The following is a 22,080-nucleotide window of genomic DNA, read 5'->3' on the forward strand; positions in this document are numbered from 1 at the left end:
GTTTTTGTCCTGTAATCAATAACAGACTTAAAGAACTGGAAGAGAAACCAAGAAAGAGAGAGCCTAGGCTGGAAGACCTACAGCATATAGGCTGTCTTCAAGATAAATTACATGAAAAAGAAGAGATGATCAAGGAATTAATGGTGAGATTTTCCTTAGTGAATTCTAGCAGCATGTGCCAACTAGAAGCTTTTTTTCTGTTGGCTGGTATAACTTCTCTGGCATAGGTGGCAGCAGTGATGTAGGTAGTTGCATAGCAGCAGGTATAAAATAGCTGTGGACAACAAGGAGACAGTAGTGAAAGGTATTTCTGTCGGGAGAAAGTTATCCTCCTAGTTCGTAAGCTGTTTAGAAGTTCACAGGGATCCAGAATCAGCCGCAACAGAGACAGCCTTTTCTGTTGTCCCTCTGCTACACACTGTTCCAAAATGGGCCTAACATTAGCACTGATAGTGTTCTGACCAATTGCAGTTACACTCTTACTTTTTTCTGGTAGAACTCACAAGTAATGTGAGCAGCATGTTACTCTATTACACAACCATTTAATAACAATATTTTTTAGAATGGTTAGGTCCAAAATAATTATGTAAATTGATACATATTTACCTAGGTGGAAGTTACATTTAACTTAATGAGCCTTTGTTGTTGTTGTTAAGTGCCTTCAAGTTGTTTCCAACTTATGGCAAGCCTCAGGTGAACCTATCCTGACGTTTGCTTGACAAGATTTGTTCTCATGTGATTTGCCCAAGGTCACTCAGTGGCTTTACTTCTGAATAAATACAAGTAAATCAATCAAAAATTACTTGCATAATACTATTTGGATATTGGCACTTGAAAGAAACCAATAGCCCAAGAGGTGCACCATTCAAACCTCTTGATTTCAGTTCATTAAGCAATCCCTTCAATCTTTCAAAGTGAAATCAAGAGATTTTGTAGCACCTTTGAGACTAACTGAGATAAAGAATTTTGTAGATTAAGTCTTTTGCATACTGATTCAGACTAATATGACTATGGGGCTGTGCACACCAGCCGCAAAGGTCGGCCTGGGGGCAGAGTTGGGGCATGGCGTCTACATGACACACACCTGACTCGGGCCCTAGGACAGTGTGATGCTGTGCACCGCTCCACATGGTGTGCGGCATCACAGTGCTCTTCTGGCACTGTACCCACACAACGCAGCACCAAAGGAGTGCCTTAAAGCCATGGTGCCGTGGCTAATTCTAAAAAGAAATATCAACTTGTCCCTTTAGTAATTTTACAGTGCATTCTTTTTAAATTTAATTAAAATGGTAATAATTTCAGAGTGCATTTGTTTGTTTTGCTGAAATGCCATCAAGGCTTTTCATTAACTGTTCCAGAATAAAAGTCATACCAATGTATACCTATAACCAGCACACTGTTTTTCCTTGGCAGGATGGAAGAAATCTTCGGCATTCACTTATACCCAGCGCAGAGCCTCATCGCAACCGGTCCTTTTCTTTTAATACAAATCCTACTACATGTTTGACTCCCATTGCAAAGGTAACAATAATCATTTAAACTGAAAACTTATAATTTGATTCTATCCCCTACAAATGATCATATGCCAAGGTAATAGTAATTACCTGTGGTTGTGTCCAATGCAGTTGTTCTTTTCTGAGCACAACTCTGTTCTTATTCAGAGTTGTTAGATTGGACATTGAAAAATAGTCCTATGAATCTAACTTGATTTTAGACAGTTAAAAAAACATTTTTAGCAAAAATATATTTGTATATTGTTTTTTATAATTATCTCTAGTTTTGATTCTATCTGCCTTCAAGGAACTTTTTCTGCTTTGACCTGTTTGCTGAGGATTGTCTCTTTATTACACATGTTCTAGGGCACATTCTAGGGTGCGACAGTCACCACAGATGGTTTTAGGATATGTTAATCACTGTCAGCTTTTGCTAACTTGTAATTTTGTCCAGTATATCTACTGGGTTTGTGTTTTTCACTGACACATGAAAATTGGGTGCCATTAATGATTTGAAGAATGTGACTGGTTTTATTTTCAACCAGTTTCATCTTAGGCTATTTATCAGAACACATGTATTCCATGCCCAAAAGATTCCATCATTTTAACATTTTTTTATCACACTGCTAGAGTGTGGCCTATTCCTCCAACATCTTCTCGAGGGCCAAATGATTCCCAACCCTGCTGTGCAGATTAGAACTGGCTTCCTAAGAAATCCAGTTTTGCCTTTAAAAACAGAACACATTTCTACCCCCATTGCTTCAGCAAAGTATACCCAATTTGCTGTTGTGTGCCTTTAAGTCATTTCTGACTTAGGGTGACCCTAAAGCAAACCTACCACAGGGTTTTCTTGATAACATTTGTTCAGAGGGGATTTTCTTTCGCCTTCCTCCGAAGCTGAGAGAATGTGACTTACTCAGAGTCACTCAGTGAGCTTCCATGGCTGAGCAGGGATTCTAGCCCTCATTTCCAGTCACAATTCATCACTCAAACCAGGTTGGCTCTCAAAGTATACCCAATACTAATGATCAAAAACAGATTGGGTAAAGTTTTGTCACTGTATGTCTTGTGGGTTAAATATGATCTCTATCCCCCTTTTGAGGCAATCTGAGCTGAGAAATTCTTAGATAATATCTCACCTCTGCTATGAATTCATGAGCCGTTTATTGCCCAAGTCCCAGCCACAGATAATGAAGTGACAGGCTGGGCTGTTGTAAATAATGATCAGTATAACCTGTGCAAAGTATTTTAAATATGATTACTTTCTGAGCAGTGGTTATATTCTAATGTTCTAATAATATAATAATGTAATTGAACCTATTTTAATAATCAATGACATTCAAGTATATCACATATCATTTTTTATTCATCATAAAGCAAAAGAAGAAAATGGATGAAGCTCCCAGCCGAATTGTCAGTGTTCCAAATTTAGCCTCCTATGCAAAAAGCTTTCTAACTGGCGACTTGAGGCCTAAAAGAAATCCACCCCAGATCACCAAATCTACAAGTTTAGATCAGAATCCTGGCTGTGTCAGAGTGTGCTATCCATCTGTACAAGTTTTGGAGATCAAACCAGGCACAAGGTAAGTACTTACTCTGTATTGGTCAAGGGAAAATAGACCAAATTGGTCAACAAGATTAACTGTTTTGCTGCAACAGATTTCTATGGAAATCTGAAAACACCGAAACATTCAGGATGCAGTGCTCCAAAATTCAGGGAATTAAGACATTTCTGACAGAAATCAGATTATACTAAACCTGTGTTTATTTAAAACCTCTTTTCACAATTTTATATGTCATTTTGAAGAGAAGATGAATATTCAGATGCCTCGTTTTCAGGGATTTGCTTTCTGGAGTTTTTCAACATACTAAAGCTAACTTTATATGGCAACCCAAACTATAGTTAAAGAAGCTTGACTATTATTTGATGGAATGTCTCCACTGACACACCATAGGGTCACGATATATTTATTTTGAAGTGTTGTACCTCAGCTGTCTGGGAATGCTGACAACACACTCACACGGCTGATAAGAGCCTGCTGGGCAAAAGGTAAACACGCTGAGCTGCCAAGAAGCAGTCTTCTAGCAACAATGCCAAACGAAGTCTGAAGAGAGTAAGCCACTAGCCAGTCTAAAGTTCAAGATTACAGAAAGCAATACTACCAGTCCAGTCCGAGGTCAAGAATACCAGAAGGTTGGTCAGCGAGTCTGGTCCGAGGTCAAGGATTCAAAGGCAGTCAAGGGTCTAGGAAGCCAGGAGTCAGATCAAGCAGCATTCACTAATGAGCACTAATAGTCTTTGGCAAGGGAGCTCAGTGTCTGCCAGGTGTCTTATATCTAGCTCCCTTATCACAGCTGCTGATTGCCTAATGAGCATTTCTCAGCAAGCCTCTTGGCACGCTGAAGGCACGCTCTTTCTGATCTCCTCTGGCTGCTCTATGTCTCCCAAGTCTGGCACTTCTACTGGGGCAAGGCTGAGCTGCTGAGATCCAACAGAGCTAAGGTCTGGCTGAGCCAAATCCACTGGGGCTGGGAGAGCAGAGCTGGGATCTGGCAGCGCAGAACTGAGGCCTGGCACAGCGTCAGGTTCCTCCTGCACCTGAGGAGCCGAGTCCTCCTCGTGGCTGGCCATGACATCAGCTGTCAATCCAATGATACTCAAGGCATCTTACAATAGCAGTAGGACCAAACAAAATACACAGCCACAGCCATGATCTCTTCACATTCTCTGACTCTAATCAATGGGACCAGGGTATGCTTCCCTTCCCTTCAGCAGTGTGAAGGCAACTGGCAATTACAATGTGAAGGCAACCAGCAGCAGTGTTATTTCTGGTAAAGAGAAAGGAAATCAACTGCCTGCAGTTGCTCCTTCCACATCTGTATGGGCACTATGGCCATCCATTACTTCAATGGGTCTATTCTATTTGGAACTAGTTGAATTTAAGCCTGTAGCTCTAGAATTTAGGAAGAATCCAGCTAGCAGTTCTCTCAATTTGGTTGGTTAATGTATTAGAAAGGGTACATCTTTCAGCTCCTTGTTTTGTATTTAGTAAGGAAAAATCTTTTGATTGATTATAAAACCTGGATTGCTTAAATATTTTTCACAGATTTTTTTTGTCAAAGATCTTTAATCCTAAAAATCTGAAATGAGAGTTCTCATCGAAGTGCTAGGTTTCCTGTTCAGGTCTGAATAGGTTGTGCACCAGCCTGGTGTGCTTGTCAGTGTTATAAAAACCAGAACACTCTCATGTCTTCCTGGGCAGAGATCACAGCTAATATCTACTGCTCCATAAACTGTCTCACGTAGTAATGTTGTCCTCTTGTATCTAACACCAACAGAACTGCAACTACATCTCCATTGCTGCAGCCCTCCAGGGCACCCAAACCCTGCTCCAGGAGCTCTCCCAGCTCTCTGGAGCAGGTCTTTATTAAGTAAGATCCAGTAGGAGGACATCACTGCATGTCTTTGTCATTGCACTATTGGTTTATTTCTTATTTATCTATATAAGCACTCCTGAAAAGGTAAAACATACCAAAAAGGGGAAAAACACACAGCTTTCAAACTCGATATAATTATGCATTATAACTTTGAGAAAACAGTTCCTTACTTAAAATGTACTAATTAAACATTGAAGTATACATTCTTTTAGTCAAGACTGTCTTCCCAGCAAATTGCCAGTGGGACAGGCTTAAAATCAACACTTGCTTTAGAGATATTCTACTGAACATCGTGCTGGGGGGGGAAGCAAAATTATTGGGAATGGTGGGAGGCTTTCCTTCAGCCTACCCCAGTGATACCAAAAGCTTTCCCCAGTTTCTGTAATCTTCAGAAGGATTGGCAGGGAATTCAAATGTGTGTGTGTGTGCAGGGTTTACATGTGGACATCTGCAGCTGCCCAAATAACATCACATATGGTCATCAAGGACTCTAAAATTTTCACACCTCCCATACAATTATTGCTGCTGTTATTGTGCTACTTTCATCTTATTTACCATTAAGAATTTTCAGTTCCTTTTCACTTGTTATGTTAAAAAGACATCTTATGTAGCTCTATGAAACCTAGCAATTCCAATAAAGCCAAAATCCATGACAGACACCTAATGATCCATAGCCTTATGAGAAAGGCAGAAATTCACATCAGTTATACAGCCCCCGAGCAATTATATTGATTGCTGCAATAGGCAGGAACCAAAAAACCTAACTGCTGGGTAGATGGGGAAATGAAAGCAGATAAGCAGCTTTCAGCCATGTTTTTGCCTGTTGTTCTACTGATAATTCACAGATCTTGTATACCATGGCTATAGCAAGCAATGGTTTGACAGAGAATCTAAATTGAGGCCAGCAATTCATAACTGATACTTTCCTTGTATTTAGAGAGAAATAAAATGACCACCTATTATTTAGGCCCTACTTAATTCTGCCAGTTCTCCACTGACTGATTCAGCTAATGAGGGCATTTGCAGTAAACATGTTTCTAGCAAACATCTCTCTTCCAAGTTAATTCCACATCCTGCGCAACATGCCTCTTCTATAAAAGAGATTTAGGACATTATCTGGATGCCAGTTATTGCTGCCTCTCTTCATATTGTGTTTTGTTTTGTTTTTTCCAGGCTGCAAAACACTGAAACATCAAACCTCAAAGATGCTGAGAAACCAGACCCTGGGCATCAGGAATGGTTTACTAAGTATTTCTCTTTCTGAGAGAAACAATTTCTATAATATCTAGCTCTGGTGGTGTAATTAAACATTTATATTTTGTGCTTTACCTAATATTTTACCAATCAGCTTAAGCAAGCCACAAGGAGTTTACTATCCAAATTCAAATAAACGAGGGAGAGCATTCGGCCACATTGGCAAGTATGATGTGCTAATACATCAGATATACTACTAATAAATATTCTTGATATTCAACAAATAAAAAGAAGTCCTGGTGGCGCAGTGGTTAAATCAAGGTGCTGCAGCAACAACATTGTGAGTTTGATCCTGAGGAGCTATAAGTTCGACTCAGCCATCCATCTTTTTGGAGGTCGGTAAAATGAATATCTAGCTTGTTGGGGGGCAAATGGCTTACAGATTGTAAACTGCTTAGAGACTGCTTAGTTCAGTATGAAACAGCATAGAAATGTAAATGCTAAATACTAAAATGAATTACCAATTTAAAAATAGGCTATTTTAAAAAAATCTCTTAACTTAATGGTCCTTTGTTTTTATTTATTTTAGTGATTTATGTGCTATTTCCCAATATTGGGACCCAGGATGACTTGCAAAATATTTACAACATATGATCAATAAAATAAAAGTTGATTCCTAAAGAAAAATCTATAAAAGCCTTTTAAAAAATTCAATAAAAGACAAAATATAAAAACCACAAAACAGCACATCACTAAAAGCTCAGTGTAGTCAATTCCTAAAAGCCTGTCAGAATAGGAATGTTTTTACTTACTGGTGGAAAGAGAGCACCATCTTAGCCTGGGAGGAAGCTCTAAAGTTTAGAAGCAGTCACTGAGAAGGCCTACTCCCTTGTTTCCACCAAACATCCCTGGGAAGGTGGTGGGACTGAAAGGCAGACTTTCCCTGAATATCCTAACACTTGAGCAGGTTGCAGAGGAAGTTGCAGTCCTTTAACAGCCAAGGCCAGCTAGTTTTTATTAATTTCAATCCCAGTTAGATTCCCCAATCATCTTACATTTGAATCAAAATCATATAAATAATAAAACTGAAACCAGTAAAACATGCTTAAACAGTACAGCATACAGAGAAACCAACATAGGACAAAAATCGGTCTGAAAGGCTGAGGAAAATAGTAAGGATTTCACCAAGTGCCGAAAAGAAAACTCAGCATTATGCAAAGATCCCTAGAAATAGGAGAGACTTTAAATGCCAGGTTTCCCCAAAGATCCTGTCTTAGCATGTGCCACATCTGGCACCAGTGTTCCCCCAAGGAAACGCCTAATTGTAAAGGACACGGTTGTGTGCTAGATGTGCAGTCACAACTCAGCCCTTACTGCTAGCTGTACTAAAAGATTCTGTGACCATTGCTGTTGTTGTTGTGTGCCTTCAAGTCATTTACATCTTACAGTGAAACTAAGGCAAACCTATCATGGGATTTTCTTGGGAAGATTTGTTCAGAGGTTTGCCATTGCCTTCCCCTGAGGCTGAGAGCATATGATTTGCCCAAGATCAGCCAGTGGATTTGCACAACCGAGCATGACCAGGATTTGAACTCTGATCTCAAGTCATAGCGAAGCACTCAAACCATTACACCACACTGGCTCTGACTATAGCTAATATTTACTTAGGAAATATCTTCTTGTCAAGATGCCATTTGGACAGCTATATGCTTTCCCCATAAATTCTTCTTTTAGGGTCACTTTTAAAATATATTTGTTACTGTTACTATACAACATCCTTTTTTATATGTAAATGGTGGTACTTAAAATTTATATTGTACAGTATATGGAAGCAGAATGTTTGTAATAATCTGGTTTGGAAACCAGTTGTCGTATGAGTGAGTTTATTCCAATAGATTTAAATCAACACTGGAAGTTACATTTGTATTTATTTGTATTTAGATCAGATGCATGAATATTTATATCCTTGCAAGGACTTACATACCAGTGTCAAGTCTCCTGTTTTCAAACTCTATATTCAGTAGAGTTAACAGGGTTCTCACACTTGAGAAATCCAAGTTTTAATTTTATTTATTTATTTATTATGTCACCTTTCTCCTAGAAAGGGACCCAAGACAGTTGTGTGGATTTCTTCTTTTCACCAACCTAGAGAAAAGTGGTTTTTATCTGTTTAAAAATATTGAAGACATGAAATTACACAGGTGCAATGTATCCACTGTGTCACAATGAAGGGAAAAAGCTGAATAAGCCTCAGTAACAGAGAAGCCTCATCACTTTTTGAATACAGGAACATCATTACAGTAGGTCCTAGGGTTACCTGTATCTTGTGTAGAAGACGGAATTTCGGCGGTTATTGCTAGTTTCCTGATTACATCACAAACAACACTTTCTGATAGTCTCTCTCCTACATAACTATTAACAGTATAGATATTCTTTCCAGTTTTCAACCTGGCAACCCTAATACTCGAAATAGGTTCCTGACAATCAGGTACATTCTTTCAAACATTGCAACTACACTGTCTGTAATTGGGACCACATACCAAAAATACTCCATATACCTGTCCACCCTCCTTGGATTCACAGGCCTCCCTCTTGGGTCTTTGGATACCTGTGGTGCGTCTCTCTATAAGATTAGGGAATACCCTTTTTGTGAGTTAAGAAACAGTGTTTATTGAAAGATCCATGTAATAAAAAAGTATGTGTAAAGCATCTACTTTTTTTTTTTAAAGAACTATGGCAAAAATCCAACACAGGCTGGCTAACACTTAACTCCACTATATCAGGCTCAATTCCATATTGGATTGCAGCATTTAAATACATAAAAGTGAAGTGTTCAGTTGTTTCAAAGAAACAATTTAAGAAAAAGTCCCATCAAATTTAAAGTGCGAATAGTATTTAAGATAGGGAAATCCTTTACAAACAAGTGTCTTTGGAAAAGATCTGTAGAAAACGATGTACCTGCAAGAAAATCAAACAATTGTTTGAATGAATAATCTACCGTAAGTATTTGCTACCACATTGTAAAAATAAAACAAAACTTGGCTTCACTAATAACTTACTTGGTAATGCTTTTAAAATAAAGCTATGTGGACATCGATTTATTCATGCATGATTTATTATCTAATTGTTGATACAAAATATTCAAAAAGTAGTTTTCACTTTGCAAACAGTTCTATCAACAAGTCAGGTTAGCTATATATTTTCTTCCAATAAACGGCAATGTTGAAGCTATTTTAAAGTGATACTTAAGGGCAACATACTACCAGGGGCAAGAGAAAAGGACACATCTTGAAACACAAAAGGAAAAAAAACATAGGAAGCAGAGATGTCAGGCACTGTGATTGAAAAGAGAGGTGAGGTTTTAAAACAAGTAATGTCTACTCTGATCTTCCCTTGGGCAGAAGGAAAATAAAAATGAGAACACATTCTATAGAGATCTTTGTTGAATATCTTGTACCATGAAAATAGTAGTGCTGGAAGAAAATTGTTAGAGCCCATTGTGGAACAAAATATTGGCTGCAATCCAAAGAGCTACTTTAGAAACATTTCCGACTTACTTTCTTTGTGCTAGACCCTTTCCTCTTTCAGTTTTAAAAGTAATTACCAGGAAGTGTAGAGGGCTAATGTTCTGAGGCCGAGGATCTAACTCGAGCGCACAGGCTCTAAAGTGCATCTCTAAATCTCAGCCAAAATTTTGTTCCATAATTCAGTCACAATCTCTTGGACACATGAAACCAGATACAAATACTGTTTACACAGTACTAGAGAAGCCCATGTAACAGTGACAGATAGTTATTGCTTTTTCAACAGGATGTATTTTGACATTAGACAGGAGAAATGCTTGTTTACAGTCTGTATTATAATTAGTTTCTGTTGGTGTAGAGGGTTACTGTAAAAACCAAGATCACTATGAACCCCATAAGGGCATAATGCATTCTTGTTTTACACTATTTCACATCAGTTTTCAAAAATACATATAAACCTGGAACATGTAAATTACATAATGTTTTAAAAATCCACATTGCTGGGTGTAACAAAGGTTATTCTAGCATTTGAATGATGCTCTTCCTCACGTTTGCTTAAGGGGTGCAGGAATGTTAGCTGAAGCCTGCTCTAAATATGCTAGAGGTCCTTGAGGCATTTCAGTAGGCTTTTTATGCTGCATGTTGATATCTTCCAGAACCTGTTGCCAATGTCGCAGTTTACCCAAGTGCTTCTGAATTAGGGCCTCTTTCCTCTGTAGTTCATTCCTCAGCTCTGACACATCCTACAGGAGAGGCAGGCATACAGTAAATAACAAAGAACCAGGAATTTCCACTATAAAAGCTTTGTGCTTATGCATCTAAGTACCTAAGGAGCAGAAATAGCATTTATAGCTTATAGCAAGCGATCCTTTTTGCACCTGCAGGGTGTTAAGATGCATTCTGGAGGGGAAAATAGGTGAACGTCCATTTCTTATGAACATATATTTTGATATATTACAAATAAATGACATCTGTTTTCCTCCCTAGAGATTGTATTACTTAACGATTTTGATAACCTGTAATCTGTCTGTACAGTATAAACATGCTTACAATGACTCTTTCAGAGGTTTTAGCCAAAAGTTGAAAGAGGAAAACTTTACTGAGATGGATGGCAAAAAAGTAGAACAAACAAGCTTGCAGCTGGAGCTTAGTAGCAATACATTTCCAGCTTCTAATTGCCTTTCTTCCAAAGCGTGTTCACTCTGACTTCAATGTCCCTTCCTCGCTTAATGCCTTGACATAAAGTGCCAAAGAATTATACAGTACTGTATGTGATTTTAGGTATTATCTTGAAAATGTGTTCAGGGCACTTTATACCTATCATCTTAGCTAACTTTAAAACAGTGATTCCCAAAGTGGGCGGTATGCCCTCCCTCCTGGGGCTGTGGAAAGATTCAGGGAGGTGATGAGGGTGAAAGTGGGCAGCAGGGGGTCCTTCAGAGAGAGTGCTGGTGTGCAAGAAAGACAAGGGGAACCAGCAGCCTTTATGACCACAGTGGGGATGTGGGTGGCATGAAATGTCTCAGGATCCCTTAAAATCACAACACAGGCTCACCAATCATTTCACGTAGTGGTGTCTCCTGCTCTTTGCCTATGTGAGTTCACTCCCCTTGCTGCATCTTTCAGTGGTGGTGGAGGCTGCTGGGAAACCCTTGCAAAGCCTGGGCACAGGACATTGCTTGTATGGTCCAGAGTGGCATTTTGGGACAGAATGATTGACTGGACCAAGAAGTTAGAGCACTTGGCAGTGAGGAAGAAACAGTGGCAAAAAGGACCTTTCAAATTTGGTTTCTGACCCTTGCTGGGACTTGGCTGGCAGTTTGGAACTGCTCTGCTGCTCCTGTTTTCTTAAGCAAGCCTAAGAGAAGAGATTTCAGAAGAAGCAATGTTTTTGAGGGCACCTAAAGCTATGTGGGGAAGACATGAAGGACAGGAAGGAGTATCTGGGTTCAATTCTGGAGAAGCTCCTGTAATTAAAATCTCTCCTTTCCATCAGGACATGTGGTCTCTGCAAATACCCTACACACACCGGATGCACTCCTCTTTGCTCCAATGAAAAAAGGTTGAGAGTTCTTCCTCGCCAGGGAGAAACTTCTCCCTTTGCACCTAATCACCTTGGGAGCAGCAACTAAGCAGCTGGCTGAGCAGTGACCAAAAGGCCTCTTGTCCACACTGCCTTTTGCTGGAGGGGTGGCGTGGGTGAGAGGCTTCTTGGTTGCTGGTCAGCCAGCTGTTCAGTTGCTGCTCCCAGAGGGAGCAGGTACAAAAGGAGTAATGACTGAGATTAGTTGTTCTGAATTTACAGTAGAACAGTAGACATAATATCAAGAAATATGTGTGTGTGTGAGGGGGGGGAATAGGGTTGTCACTCAAGATAAAAGGGGGCAGTAGTTAGAAAGTGTGGGGACCACTGCTTTACAACAACCCTTAATACAAGGAGTCTCGCAAAGGCAAAAGCTGAACTAAAGATGCCCTGGTTCTTTGCTGATTTTCTAAGCATCTACTTTATTGTTGCACAAAATGAACATAGTTGAGCCTCCTATAATCTCGGTTTCTCCAGATGCTTTGGAATACAATTCCCACTATCACTATTAGGTTGGCTAAGGATGATGGGGCCACAGTCTAAACAGCTGGAAGGCACCAGGTCAGGAAGGATTCTGAGAATTCAGCCAAAAATTAATATGAATTGCATGGATAAGACATACCTACAACTTCAAAGTACTCCAGTCTACAACTTTAAAGCTCTGTAACTTTAGCATATTACCTGCTAAAAGTTGATCAAAACATGAATTCTCTAGTTTCCTTTTGGTGTTAAAAGATTTTAGGTGAAATTCTGCTTTCCTAAGAGTAAGTCACATTGAATTCACACAATTACATTGTAAAATTGTTTTACTCTTAGTCTTACAAATAGGATTATGAAAATTATAATTTCTGCAGAGAAGCCCAATAACTAATTTTCAACAGAAAACTAACTAAAGTTTCCAACATACGTTAAACCTAAATTCACAGTTAAACCCTCATTGTTCAGTTCCTGACAAGCAGAAAAAGAACATCACTGGGCAGCTCCTGAAAAACATGCAGGTTTTCACTGCTTGATGATTTCTTTCTTGCACGTTCCATTCATTTAAAACTCACAGTGACAATGAATTTGACAGTACCGGAGTTTTAACTTTAAGCAGAGATATACCATAGTAATTCCCATGAGAAATCACCCAACTCAATATAATTCACCAACTTTGTCAAAATTCTATTATAGGTTTGTGTATCATAGTTAAGACTAAGGAAAACCAGAGTGCTTACCTCTTTAATTACTTGCTCTGGTTTCTGGACAGAGAGCTGCAACCTTTTTTGTAGGAAAAAACATTCTGTTTGCCGTGCAACATCTAGAAACTTCTGGATACACTGGTCAACACCTAAAACATTAAGAATAACAAAAGATTAACTCTATTTCAAATGAAAACTGCAGTTCGGTTAAAAGCCAGCTTAGAATTCAGGCAATGCTACTGGTTAAGATATTTTGACTTATGGTATCTACCTTTTTAAAAACATGCATAAGTGAGATTACAGTTCATTTTAAAAACATACCTTTAAAAGACATCTTGTCTAAAACTAGAAAATGATCTAATTATAAGAGTACATCGAAATCTTGATTGCATGCTGTATATAGCCCCTACTTAAGAGAAGAACAGAGAAGTTCTATATTCATCCTTGCTGAAAGAAATAATTAAAACTAAAAATGTCTGATAACAGTTCTCTCACAAGACACAATTACATCACTATGGCCTGTTACAGATTGCCAAAATAAAGCTGCTTCAGGTCTCTTTGAAGGTATGCTATTTAAATGATGCATGGGTCCTAAGAGTCCGGAGGTCGCGCCAAAGCCACACTCCATTCCTAAGCACTGGAGTGCAGCTTTGGTGCAGCTTCCGGATTCTTAGGATGCATGCATCATTTAAACAGCATACCTCCAAAGAGACCCGAAGCAGCTTTATTTTGGCAGTCTGTAACAGGCTGATTCTACTTCAGTAGAAACAATGGGCATACATCCATCCTCTGAAACCCTGGGATTTGCAGTTTAGGGTGGGGCATTTAGAATTCTTAGCTAGAGAGCTCTAGTATCTTCCAAAACTACAGGCTCCCACAGGATGAAGCCACAAGTAGAATGATGTGCTATAACTGGGTAATGTGAAAGGGCCCAACAAGACAGACAAGCTGTTCCATTTTTTAAACAGAATGACAGCCATAACATTTCACCATGTAAATAGAAAAATACAGTGTGCCCGCGCCATGTGCGGGTTTGTCGTACGTGAATTTGAGCTTACTGGTATGGCAACCCGCGGAGGACATAATGGCACGGGCACCATAGCAAATAAAAGGATGTAACCTTATGTGGTTTTTCCCCATATGCAGGGGGTCTGGAATGGATGCCCCATGTATAGGAAGGGTCCACTGTATACTTGTGCAGAAATTTTATTGCTGAACATTAAAGGCACGGTCTAGAACACTAATTCTCAAACTGTGCAACAAAGGAAAGTGAAATGTTTTTGCTGCAAATATTCTCCTGAAGAGTTAGGCCATCATGTTGGATGTATCCACTGTTCTGTGCCACTCAGGATTCAGTTTGCCAATGTGTACTAAGAGCCTTAAGAATGCACCAGGATTTTCTGATGATGAAAGTGCAACTGACAGTCACAGCAAAATTCTGGCAACATCTTTATTGCCCAGAAACCATATCCTATCTCTAACTGTCTGAAGGAGAAAATGGGATGTCATGTGGCCTGTCTATAGTGTTGAAGATGATGCTTTCCTCTGTTTTCCAACTTCTTCATGAATATACACATACACTCAGTGTAATATGCTTCCAATTTTAGATGGAGATACATAAAGAAAACCCATTTTTACTTCAAGTAGCACTGAAGTGATCAAGTTAAGAATTTTACAGTTCCATTGCTTTCACATAACCAATAATCTAAGCATTTAATGCCCTGCTTTATCAATCCCAAAATCTCCAAAGCAGCTTTACCACACCTACTTCATCAAAACAAAAAGCAATAGAAGAGGAGGAACAAAAAGCAGATAAAAATGCTAAGTTAGAAATAAAAGGTAGACATAGGCTTACCAGTTCTAATTTCTTCCTGGTCTGTACCATTCACATAATCCTGACTCACAAGGGAAGCAAAGCAAGCCTAGGTAATTAAAAATATATAGAACAATTACTTTAAACAGAAAAGCATTCAACATGCAACATCATGAAGAAAACTTTTTGCATCAACTTGCATTTATAAACATATTTTAATTTATTCATCTATTAAAATGAAAGAGAAAGCCATTAGAAGTGCCAAAACTACATGATCCGGTATTCTAGAAGTCAATTGGCACTCTATAAAATCAAAACCTTTATGTTACTAATTTAATGTTTTGGATGACCCTGAGAAAAGGCTTTTCCGTAGCAGCTATCAACAACATAAATTGGGCACCATCCTGACAATCAATTATCGCTTGATAAAAAATCAAATTGGTGATGTCTTACAAAACATCCCACTAAGTTGAGATCTGACTTTGGCAGATGCATAAAGCATCACCCTTAGTTTCAGAGAGTGGGACAAGTGCGTTTGCTATAGAGCTAGTCCCGCCTATAATATATGAACCCAAGAGGAAGGGGGAAATGTATCTTGTGGAGGCAAAGAGGGCAAGGAAGTAGACAAGATCTCTGTACAAACTACAATTACATCTTCAAGGCAAAAAGATAAGGACCATTAGTGACATTAGTAAGTCCACATGTGTATGCAGGTGTGTGTGTGTGTGTGTCATTGCAGAAGTCAGAACTCAGTTTTGCAAACACAGTCTAGGCCAGTGGTTCCCAACCTTTCTAATGTCGCGACCCTTTAATACAGTTCCTCATGTTGTGGCGACCCCCAACCATACAATTACTTTCCTTGCTACATGCAAATATGTGTTTTCCGATGGTCTTAGGCGACCCCTGTGAAAGGGTCATTCGACCCCCAAAGGGGTCCCAACCCACAGGTTGGGAACCACTGGTCTAGGAGCCCTGGTGGCGCAGTGGGTAAATGCCTGTACTGCAGCCATCACTCGAAACCACAAGGTTGTGAGTTCAAGACCAGCAAAAGGGCCCAAGCTTGACTCAGGCTTGCATCCTTCCGAGGTCGCTAAAATGAGTACCCAGACTGTTGGGGGCAAATTAGCTTACTTGCTAATTAGTTTACTTGCTGTTCACCGCTATGATCTTTGGAATAGCGGTACATAAATAAAACAAATTATTATTATTATTATTCAGTGCCCAATGAAGAATGAATGGAACAACAGAAGAGATGGCATAATCCACTAAGACCCCACTGGATGTCACTGGTATTCTCCTAACCCATCCATTAGCCCCTGAATGGCCATGGGGGGCTATAATAGTACAAGATTGAGTCCTGGGGGTGGTGAGATGGGAACCATGGCATATTTTCACTTGTGTACCTTATTTGCTACACTTGAGATGTAGGATCTCAGCCAGTGCAACTCAGAGGTTTCTGGTTTCCAATGGAACCACCAGTGCAATGTAAGGAAACTGGGGACTACAATGATCTGGCAAACAGAGCAGAGACATATTAGGTCAGGCTCAAGAATAGAGGTAGCAAATGTGAAGCTGTAGCCCCAGCTCTGACATTTTGAAGTACTACCATCAATATGAAAGCCCTTGGAGGTCTTCAAACGGAGGCTGGATGGCCATCTGACGGGGATGCTTTGATCTGGATTTCCTGCATGGCAGAATGGGGTTGGACTGGATGGCCCTTGCGGTCTCTTCCAACTCTATGATTCTAATATTTGTGATCATTGGCTGTCCTGGATGGGAAGTCCAAAATCTCTGGAGGGCAGCAGGATGAGAAAGGCAGGCAAAGGTATTTCTAGGCCTATAGTAAGTGCTACAGGATGAAAAGGTAAAAGCGTCACCATAAAAGTGTCAGACTTCATGGTGCAACACCAGACTTCCACGGGTGCCTTATTGTAAACCACATTATTGTAGGACTATCCACGCGTATACACAATACCTCCCCCATACATTTACACAAAATGAGGCTTGAATTGTAAAGTCTCTCTTTCTTTCTTTCTCCTATATTATTTTTAACGCCTTTGCCTGAAAGACAAAGAAACCAGTGGAGCTTCGAAAGCCTGCGACGTGTATTTTGTGCATTTTGGTTGAGCAATAAAGGTATTGTTGGCCCTATACAGACAGGCCAAAATAAAGCTGCTTCGGGTCACTTTGGAGGTATGCTGTTTAAACGATGCATGCGTCCTTAGAGTCTAGAAGCTGTGCCAAAGCCACTATCAAGTCCTAAGGACTGGATGGACAGTTTTGGTGCAGCTTCCGGACTCTTAGGGCGCATGCATCATTTACATGGACAGCCAAAAAGACGAACGGCTCCACGAACAGCTCAAGCCTGGAAGCCAAGAGGATGAAGTTGAGACGGTTGTACTTTTGGGCACATCATGAGAAGGAATGACTCACTGGAAAAGATAATAACGCTAGGGAAGGTGGAGGGGGGGAGAAAAAGGGGAGAGCAGTCTGTTGCAGTCGTTTTGAGTGTTGGACGCAGATGCTGAGAGGCCAGGGTTCGAGTCCTGGGAAGGCCAGGGAAACCCAGTGGGTGACTTGGGCAAGTCATAGAATCATAGAGTTGGAAGAGACCCCAAGGGCCATCCAGTCCAACCCCATTCTGCCATGCAGGAACTCTCAATCAAAGCATCCCCATTGACAGATGGCCATCCAGCCTCTGTTTAAAGACCTCCAAGGAAGGAGACTCCACTACACTCCGAGGGAGTTTGTTCCACTGTTGAACAGCCCTGACTGTCAGGAAGTTCCTCCTAATGTTGAGGTGGAACCTCTTTTCCTGGAGCTTGCATCCATTGCTCCATTGGGTCCTAGACCCTGGAACAGCAGGAAACAGGGGAAGGCAAAGCCACCCCCCTCTGAAGACGCTTGGACCCCATGATAAGGTCGCCATCAGCCCCACAAAGAACCACAGCAAAGAGTATTGTGGGAGGGATACTAGTACTGTACTACACTCAATCAGGGCATGCTTTGACTGAGAGTTCCTGCATGGCAAGGGCTTGGACTGGGTGGCCCTTCTAGCCTCCTCCAACTCTATGGTTCTATGAGTGACTAGGATACAGCTGACAATAAAGCCTTTGCTTCATCGCCGGGGACCGGAAGTGCTCGCAGCAGGACCGGAAGTGGGGCCCGCTCACCTCGAAGGAGGCCTCCAGCTCGTCCACGAGGGTGCTGCTGGGGTTCCTAGGCCCCGCGGGGTTCGGAGGGAGGAGCCCGGCCGGCCCTGGTCCCCCGGGGGCCACTGGGGCAGGCGGCGGAGGAGGAGGAGGCGGCGGCGGAGGAGGAGGGATGGAACCCTGGTTCCCGAACATCCCGCTCAAGCCCGACGCCATGGCAACCGGGGAGTGGGGCAGGGACGTCCGTCGTTACTGCGCATGCGCGAAGGGGCCCGGGCGGAAATGACGACAGCGAAGAAACCGGAAGTGCGGGGCGTTGTGGGAAATGGAGTCCTCATTGTGGCAGCGCTTAGGGACACGCCCTCCAAAGGGAATGAATGAATGAATGAATGAATGGCTGGCCTTCAGTGGGTCTTAAATGAGTCGCTGTTAGAGTCCAGACTGGAGAGATAACCCGGTTTGGAAGCGCTATAGGCCAAGTTTGGCTTCTGAAATACAATAATCCTCAGATAATAAGTTCTCTTGCTCCATTATCTTCTCCACAATCAAACCCACTGATTCCCCCCCCCTTTAAATTAACTAATTCAATCATTTAAATTATCAACAGGCCTCTTATTTGCCAAGTTTCCCCTTCTCTTGCTGCTTTCAGTTATGTATCCCCCTTTCCTAAGACCCCCCTCTTAAGACGTTACACTGTTCCTTCCACGACGAAAGAGTTATCTTACGGTGCAACTGTAAACAAGTTACAGCACAGAATGCAACTGGAATGGAAATGGCCCTCACCGCAATGAGAAGCCAAATTAAAGCAATTTGCACAATTAGCACAACTTGCAAATAAAGTGCCAAGATTTAAGGGAAGAGAGATTATAGCAGCCTAAATAAGTGCGCTGCCTCATGGCACTCCCATATCCCTGATGCTCTCTGGCTTCAAGAGTTGTCAACATATATTTACAGCGCTATATAAATAAAGGTTAATAATAATAATAATAATAATAATAATAATAATAATAATATAGGCAGCGTGGCCATTTTCTGGATACTCCCAACTGGCTCAGAAGTCTGTGCAGGCCTACACAACACACACACACATATAAATGCACACATACCCTGCCGGCTCTGCCACATACAGAAACAACAGGGGTTTGCAAGGCATGTCCTCCTGGAAGGCTTCAGAAAGTGACATTGAACACACTTATTGTTTGGCCTCTCTGATTACATTTCTAAGCAACTCAGGAGTCACCAGAAAGTGGGTGGGAAGGCAACTCCTGGGTGTTTCAAGCCCTCAAAGGAAGATACTAAACTTGTCTCTTTGGGGCCTTGCTGTGAAGATGCCTAACCAGCCCAGGAGTTTGTAGAGACTCAGGGAGCTGGGGATGTTTAGCCTGCAGAAAAGAAGGCTAAGAGGTGATATGATAGCCCTGTTTAAATATTTGAAGGGATGTCATATTGAGGAGGGAGCAAGCTTGATTGCTGCTGCTCCAGAGAACAGGACTTGGAGCAATGGGTATAAGCTCCAGGAAAAGAGGTTCCACCTCAACATTAGGAGGAACCTCCTGACATTAAGGGCTGTTCGACAGTGGAACAATCTCCCTCAGAGTGTAGTGGAGTCTCCCTCCTTGGAGGTCTTTAAGCAGAGGCTGGATGGCCATCTGTTGGGGATGCTTCGATTGAGAGTTCCTGCATGGCAGAATGGGGTTGGACTGGATGGCCCTTGGGGTCTCTTCCAACGCTACAATTCTTTGATTCTATGAGAATGGAGATGGTTGTGACAGGGAGCGGAGGCAACACATTTTTGCCCCACACAATTATGCCTGCTGCCTCATTAGCCTTTCCTCATTATTCTTGGTTTTGTTGTCAGTGCTGCTGCTGCTGCTGCTATGTTTTTCAAGGCTTGAGCTTTGCTGAGGCTAGCTAACACCAGGGATGTAGCTAGGATTTTAGGAAGGGGGGGGGGGGGTCCCGACTAAGTGCCACCATTATAATGGGGCTTGAGTGTGGCAGTGCAGCAGCGCACACCATTCATTTTTCTAATGGAAGGGGGGATCTCTGGACCCCAAGAACCCCCCCTCCCTTGGCTACGTCCCTGCTAACACCTGGCTCCATGTCTGGAGACCCACATCAGCCACCAGCTAGGGAGTCAGCACTTACTCTGAACAGTCTGAAATGCCATGAGTGAAGGCACAAAGGGATAAACACTAGCTTAACCGGGGGTCACTGGCAGGAGAGCCCTAAAAGCACACTTGCCCAGAAAGCCAATAAGCAGCATTGGGTTGGTTCGAAAGCTTATTACCATGATAACTATGTAAACAAAGGGTTCTGGAATCCAGAGAAGCAACTACCACTTTCTGAATGACCGCAAGTGTGGCAAGCTCTCATAGGGCTTCAGAGGTTGCCATGTAGGCTGGGTTGCCAACTGCTTTTCTGGCATTACTGTTGTGTCTAGTAGTAGCAGCCTGACAACAGATTAATACTTGTTGCCCCAATGCAGTTATTAGTATTTCTTTCAGAGATTAAAAAGTGCTGTCCTCTAGATGCAATTAGAGCACACCTCCCATCAGTCAGCTCAGTCAATGGTGAGATGAAGTTAACATCTAGATAACTACACACCTGCTTTAAATAGCAGTCTTGCAAAGTACTTCGTATATCTGTTCAATAACCACCTGTTAAAAGTCCTTGTCTCCATGCTGCTGGTAAGGAGTCATATGATAGGATGGTGGCAAGCTGCCACTCCTGTTTGGCTGAACATACAGTATTACTATATAACAGAGTTTCGACTGTGACAAGTTTATTCCTATTCTCAGATTACTCTTACTACAGATCATAACTATGCCAGCTCCTCTGTCTGTCCTGATTTTGTCAACACTATGTAGACGTCCCAGTGTTTAGTTGGTTTGAAGAAATTTCAGTTTCTTAATCTGCATATAAGCAAACTAAATATTAATTTTAGCTAGAGACACATGATAATAATAATAATAATAATAATAATAATAATAATTTTTATTTATAAACTGCTATTCCATGTTGATGTTTTATGCAATTTCAGGTATGGGTGTAAACTGAGAGTTTTCCACGATTTCCTTTTCACTGCGAATGTAAAGAGACCTCTCACAACAGTTAACAGCTTGGGTTTGAATGACTGAGGCTTTACAGATCAGTTTTATCAAGCTAGAAATGAACGTAAGACTGAATAGCCTTACCCCTGCAGAGCTCAAGTCAAAGGGTCTTATATCATGTCCAAACAGGGAGCACTGGGTGAGTTATAAAACCTGTTAACACTGAAAATATTATAATAAACACACTGTATTATAAATAACAGATGGTTCTTGCCTTTTAAATTTATAAGCAAACTTTTGACTATCTTTGTTTTTAGCCAGTTATTTAACTATGTTGCAATCCTACGCAAAGGCCTGTTACAGACTGCCAAAATAAAGCTGCTTCAGGTCTCTTTGGAGGTATGCTGTTTAAATGATGCATGCACTAAGAATCCGGAAGCTGCACCAAAGCTGCACTCCAGTGCTTAGGAATGGAGTGTGGCTTTGGCGCGACTTCTGGACTCTGCATCATTTAAATAGCATACCTCCAAAGAGTCCCAAAGCAGCTTTATTTGGGCAGTCTGTAACAGGCCTAAGACACTTTTATTTTGAAACCAGGTACCCAGAACCACAGTATTCTATATAGAATTCATTAGAGATTTATATTGACATGATGATACTTACAATCCATGTTTCCAGCATAAATTTTGCATTTGTCTTCTCACTAGCGTTACAGCTATTTCAGGTTTCATTCATACACACACACTTGAGACCTTCTGCCATGGGAGCCAGGCCTGTCCATCTCAGGTATGAGACATGACATGCAAAAATGCATCTGGACCAAGTCACTAGTAGGCTAAAAGGCAAAGCCATAGCCAGTTATATATTCACCTTGCTTTGAACAGCATTAGAGCCATCAAGCACATTTCTTTACGGTATTCAAGAGAACACCACATTTCTACCACCAGCTTCCTTCAGTGCGGCAGATCCTTGTAAGTCATTTTTAGATAAGTACCAAAATAAATGAGCATCTTTGGTTAATTTTTTAAAAAGTTCCTACCATTGAATGCAGATATAGGGCTGGCTGCAGTTCAGTTCCATTTCAGCCTGTAAATTCTTCAGTCGGTGTCTTAGGATACGAGTTAATGATTTACATTTGAGAAATATGCC

General features: G+C 41.1%; 2 protein-coding genes across 4 annotated transcripts in view; one reads left to right on the forward strand and one right to left on the reverse strand.

The window, feature by feature from the left end:
- Positions 1-9,161, forward strand: part of FAM184B (family with sequence similarity 184 member B) — an 88,691-nt gene extending 79,530 nt beyond the window's left edge. For all 3 annotated transcript variants that reach the window (XM_089524752.1, XM_089524751.1, XM_089524753.1), the window contains 4 exons: positions 26-143; positions 1,414-1,521; positions 2,871-3,076; positions 6,105-9,161. In XM_089524752.1, coding sequence (XP_089380878.1) covers positions 26-143; positions 1,414-1,521; positions 2,871-3,076; positions 6,105-6,195 — 523 coding nt within the window. In that variant the 3' untranslated portion in view covers positions 6,196-9,161. The remainder of the gene's footprint in view (positions 1-25; positions 144-1,413; positions 1,522-2,870; positions 3,077-6,104) is intronic.
- A 61-nt stretch (positions 9,162-9,222) lies between these two features.
- MED28 (mediator complex subunit 28) lies at positions 9,223-18,120 on the reverse strand. The gene is made up of 4 exons (XM_089526885.1): positions 17,900-18,120; positions 14,769-14,835; positions 12,950-13,062; positions 9,223-10,392 (listed from the first exon to the last, which is right to left on the reverse strand). The coding sequence occupies exons 1-4, from the start codon at positions 18,092-18,094 to the stop codon at positions 10,195-10,197; spliced, it is 573 nt and encodes a 190-aa protein (XP_089383011.1). The 5' UTR covers positions 18,095-18,120; the 3' UTR covers positions 9,223-10,194.
- Positions 18,121-22,080: the final 3,960 nt, after the last annotated feature.

This window comes from Sceloporus occidentalis, unplaced genomic scaffold (genome assembly GCF_023333645.1).
Source record: "Sceloporus occidentalis isolate IW3139 unplaced genomic scaffold, rSceOcc1.0.p SCAF_5, whole genome shotgun sequence".
NCBI classification, from domain to species: domain Eukaryota; kingdom Metazoa; phylum Chordata; class Lepidosauria; order Squamata; family Phrynosomatidae; genus Sceloporus; species Sceloporus occidentalis.

Excerpts from the sequence above, each read along its gene's own strand:
- MED28 (XM_089526885.1), bottom strand. The coding sequence starts at position 18,094 with ATGGCGTCGGGCTTGAGCGGGATGTTCGGGAACCAGGGTTCCATCCCT. Across the intron at positions 14,836-17,899 it reads AGCTGGAGGCCTCCTTCGAG|GCTTGCTTTGCTTCCCTTGT; the intron begins GTGAGCGGGCCC and ends TTAATTACCTAG. Across the intron at positions 10,393-12,949 it reads CAGAGCAAGTAATTAAAGAG|GATGTGTCAGAGCTGAGGAA; the intron begins GTAAGCACTCTG and ends CCTCTCCTGTAG.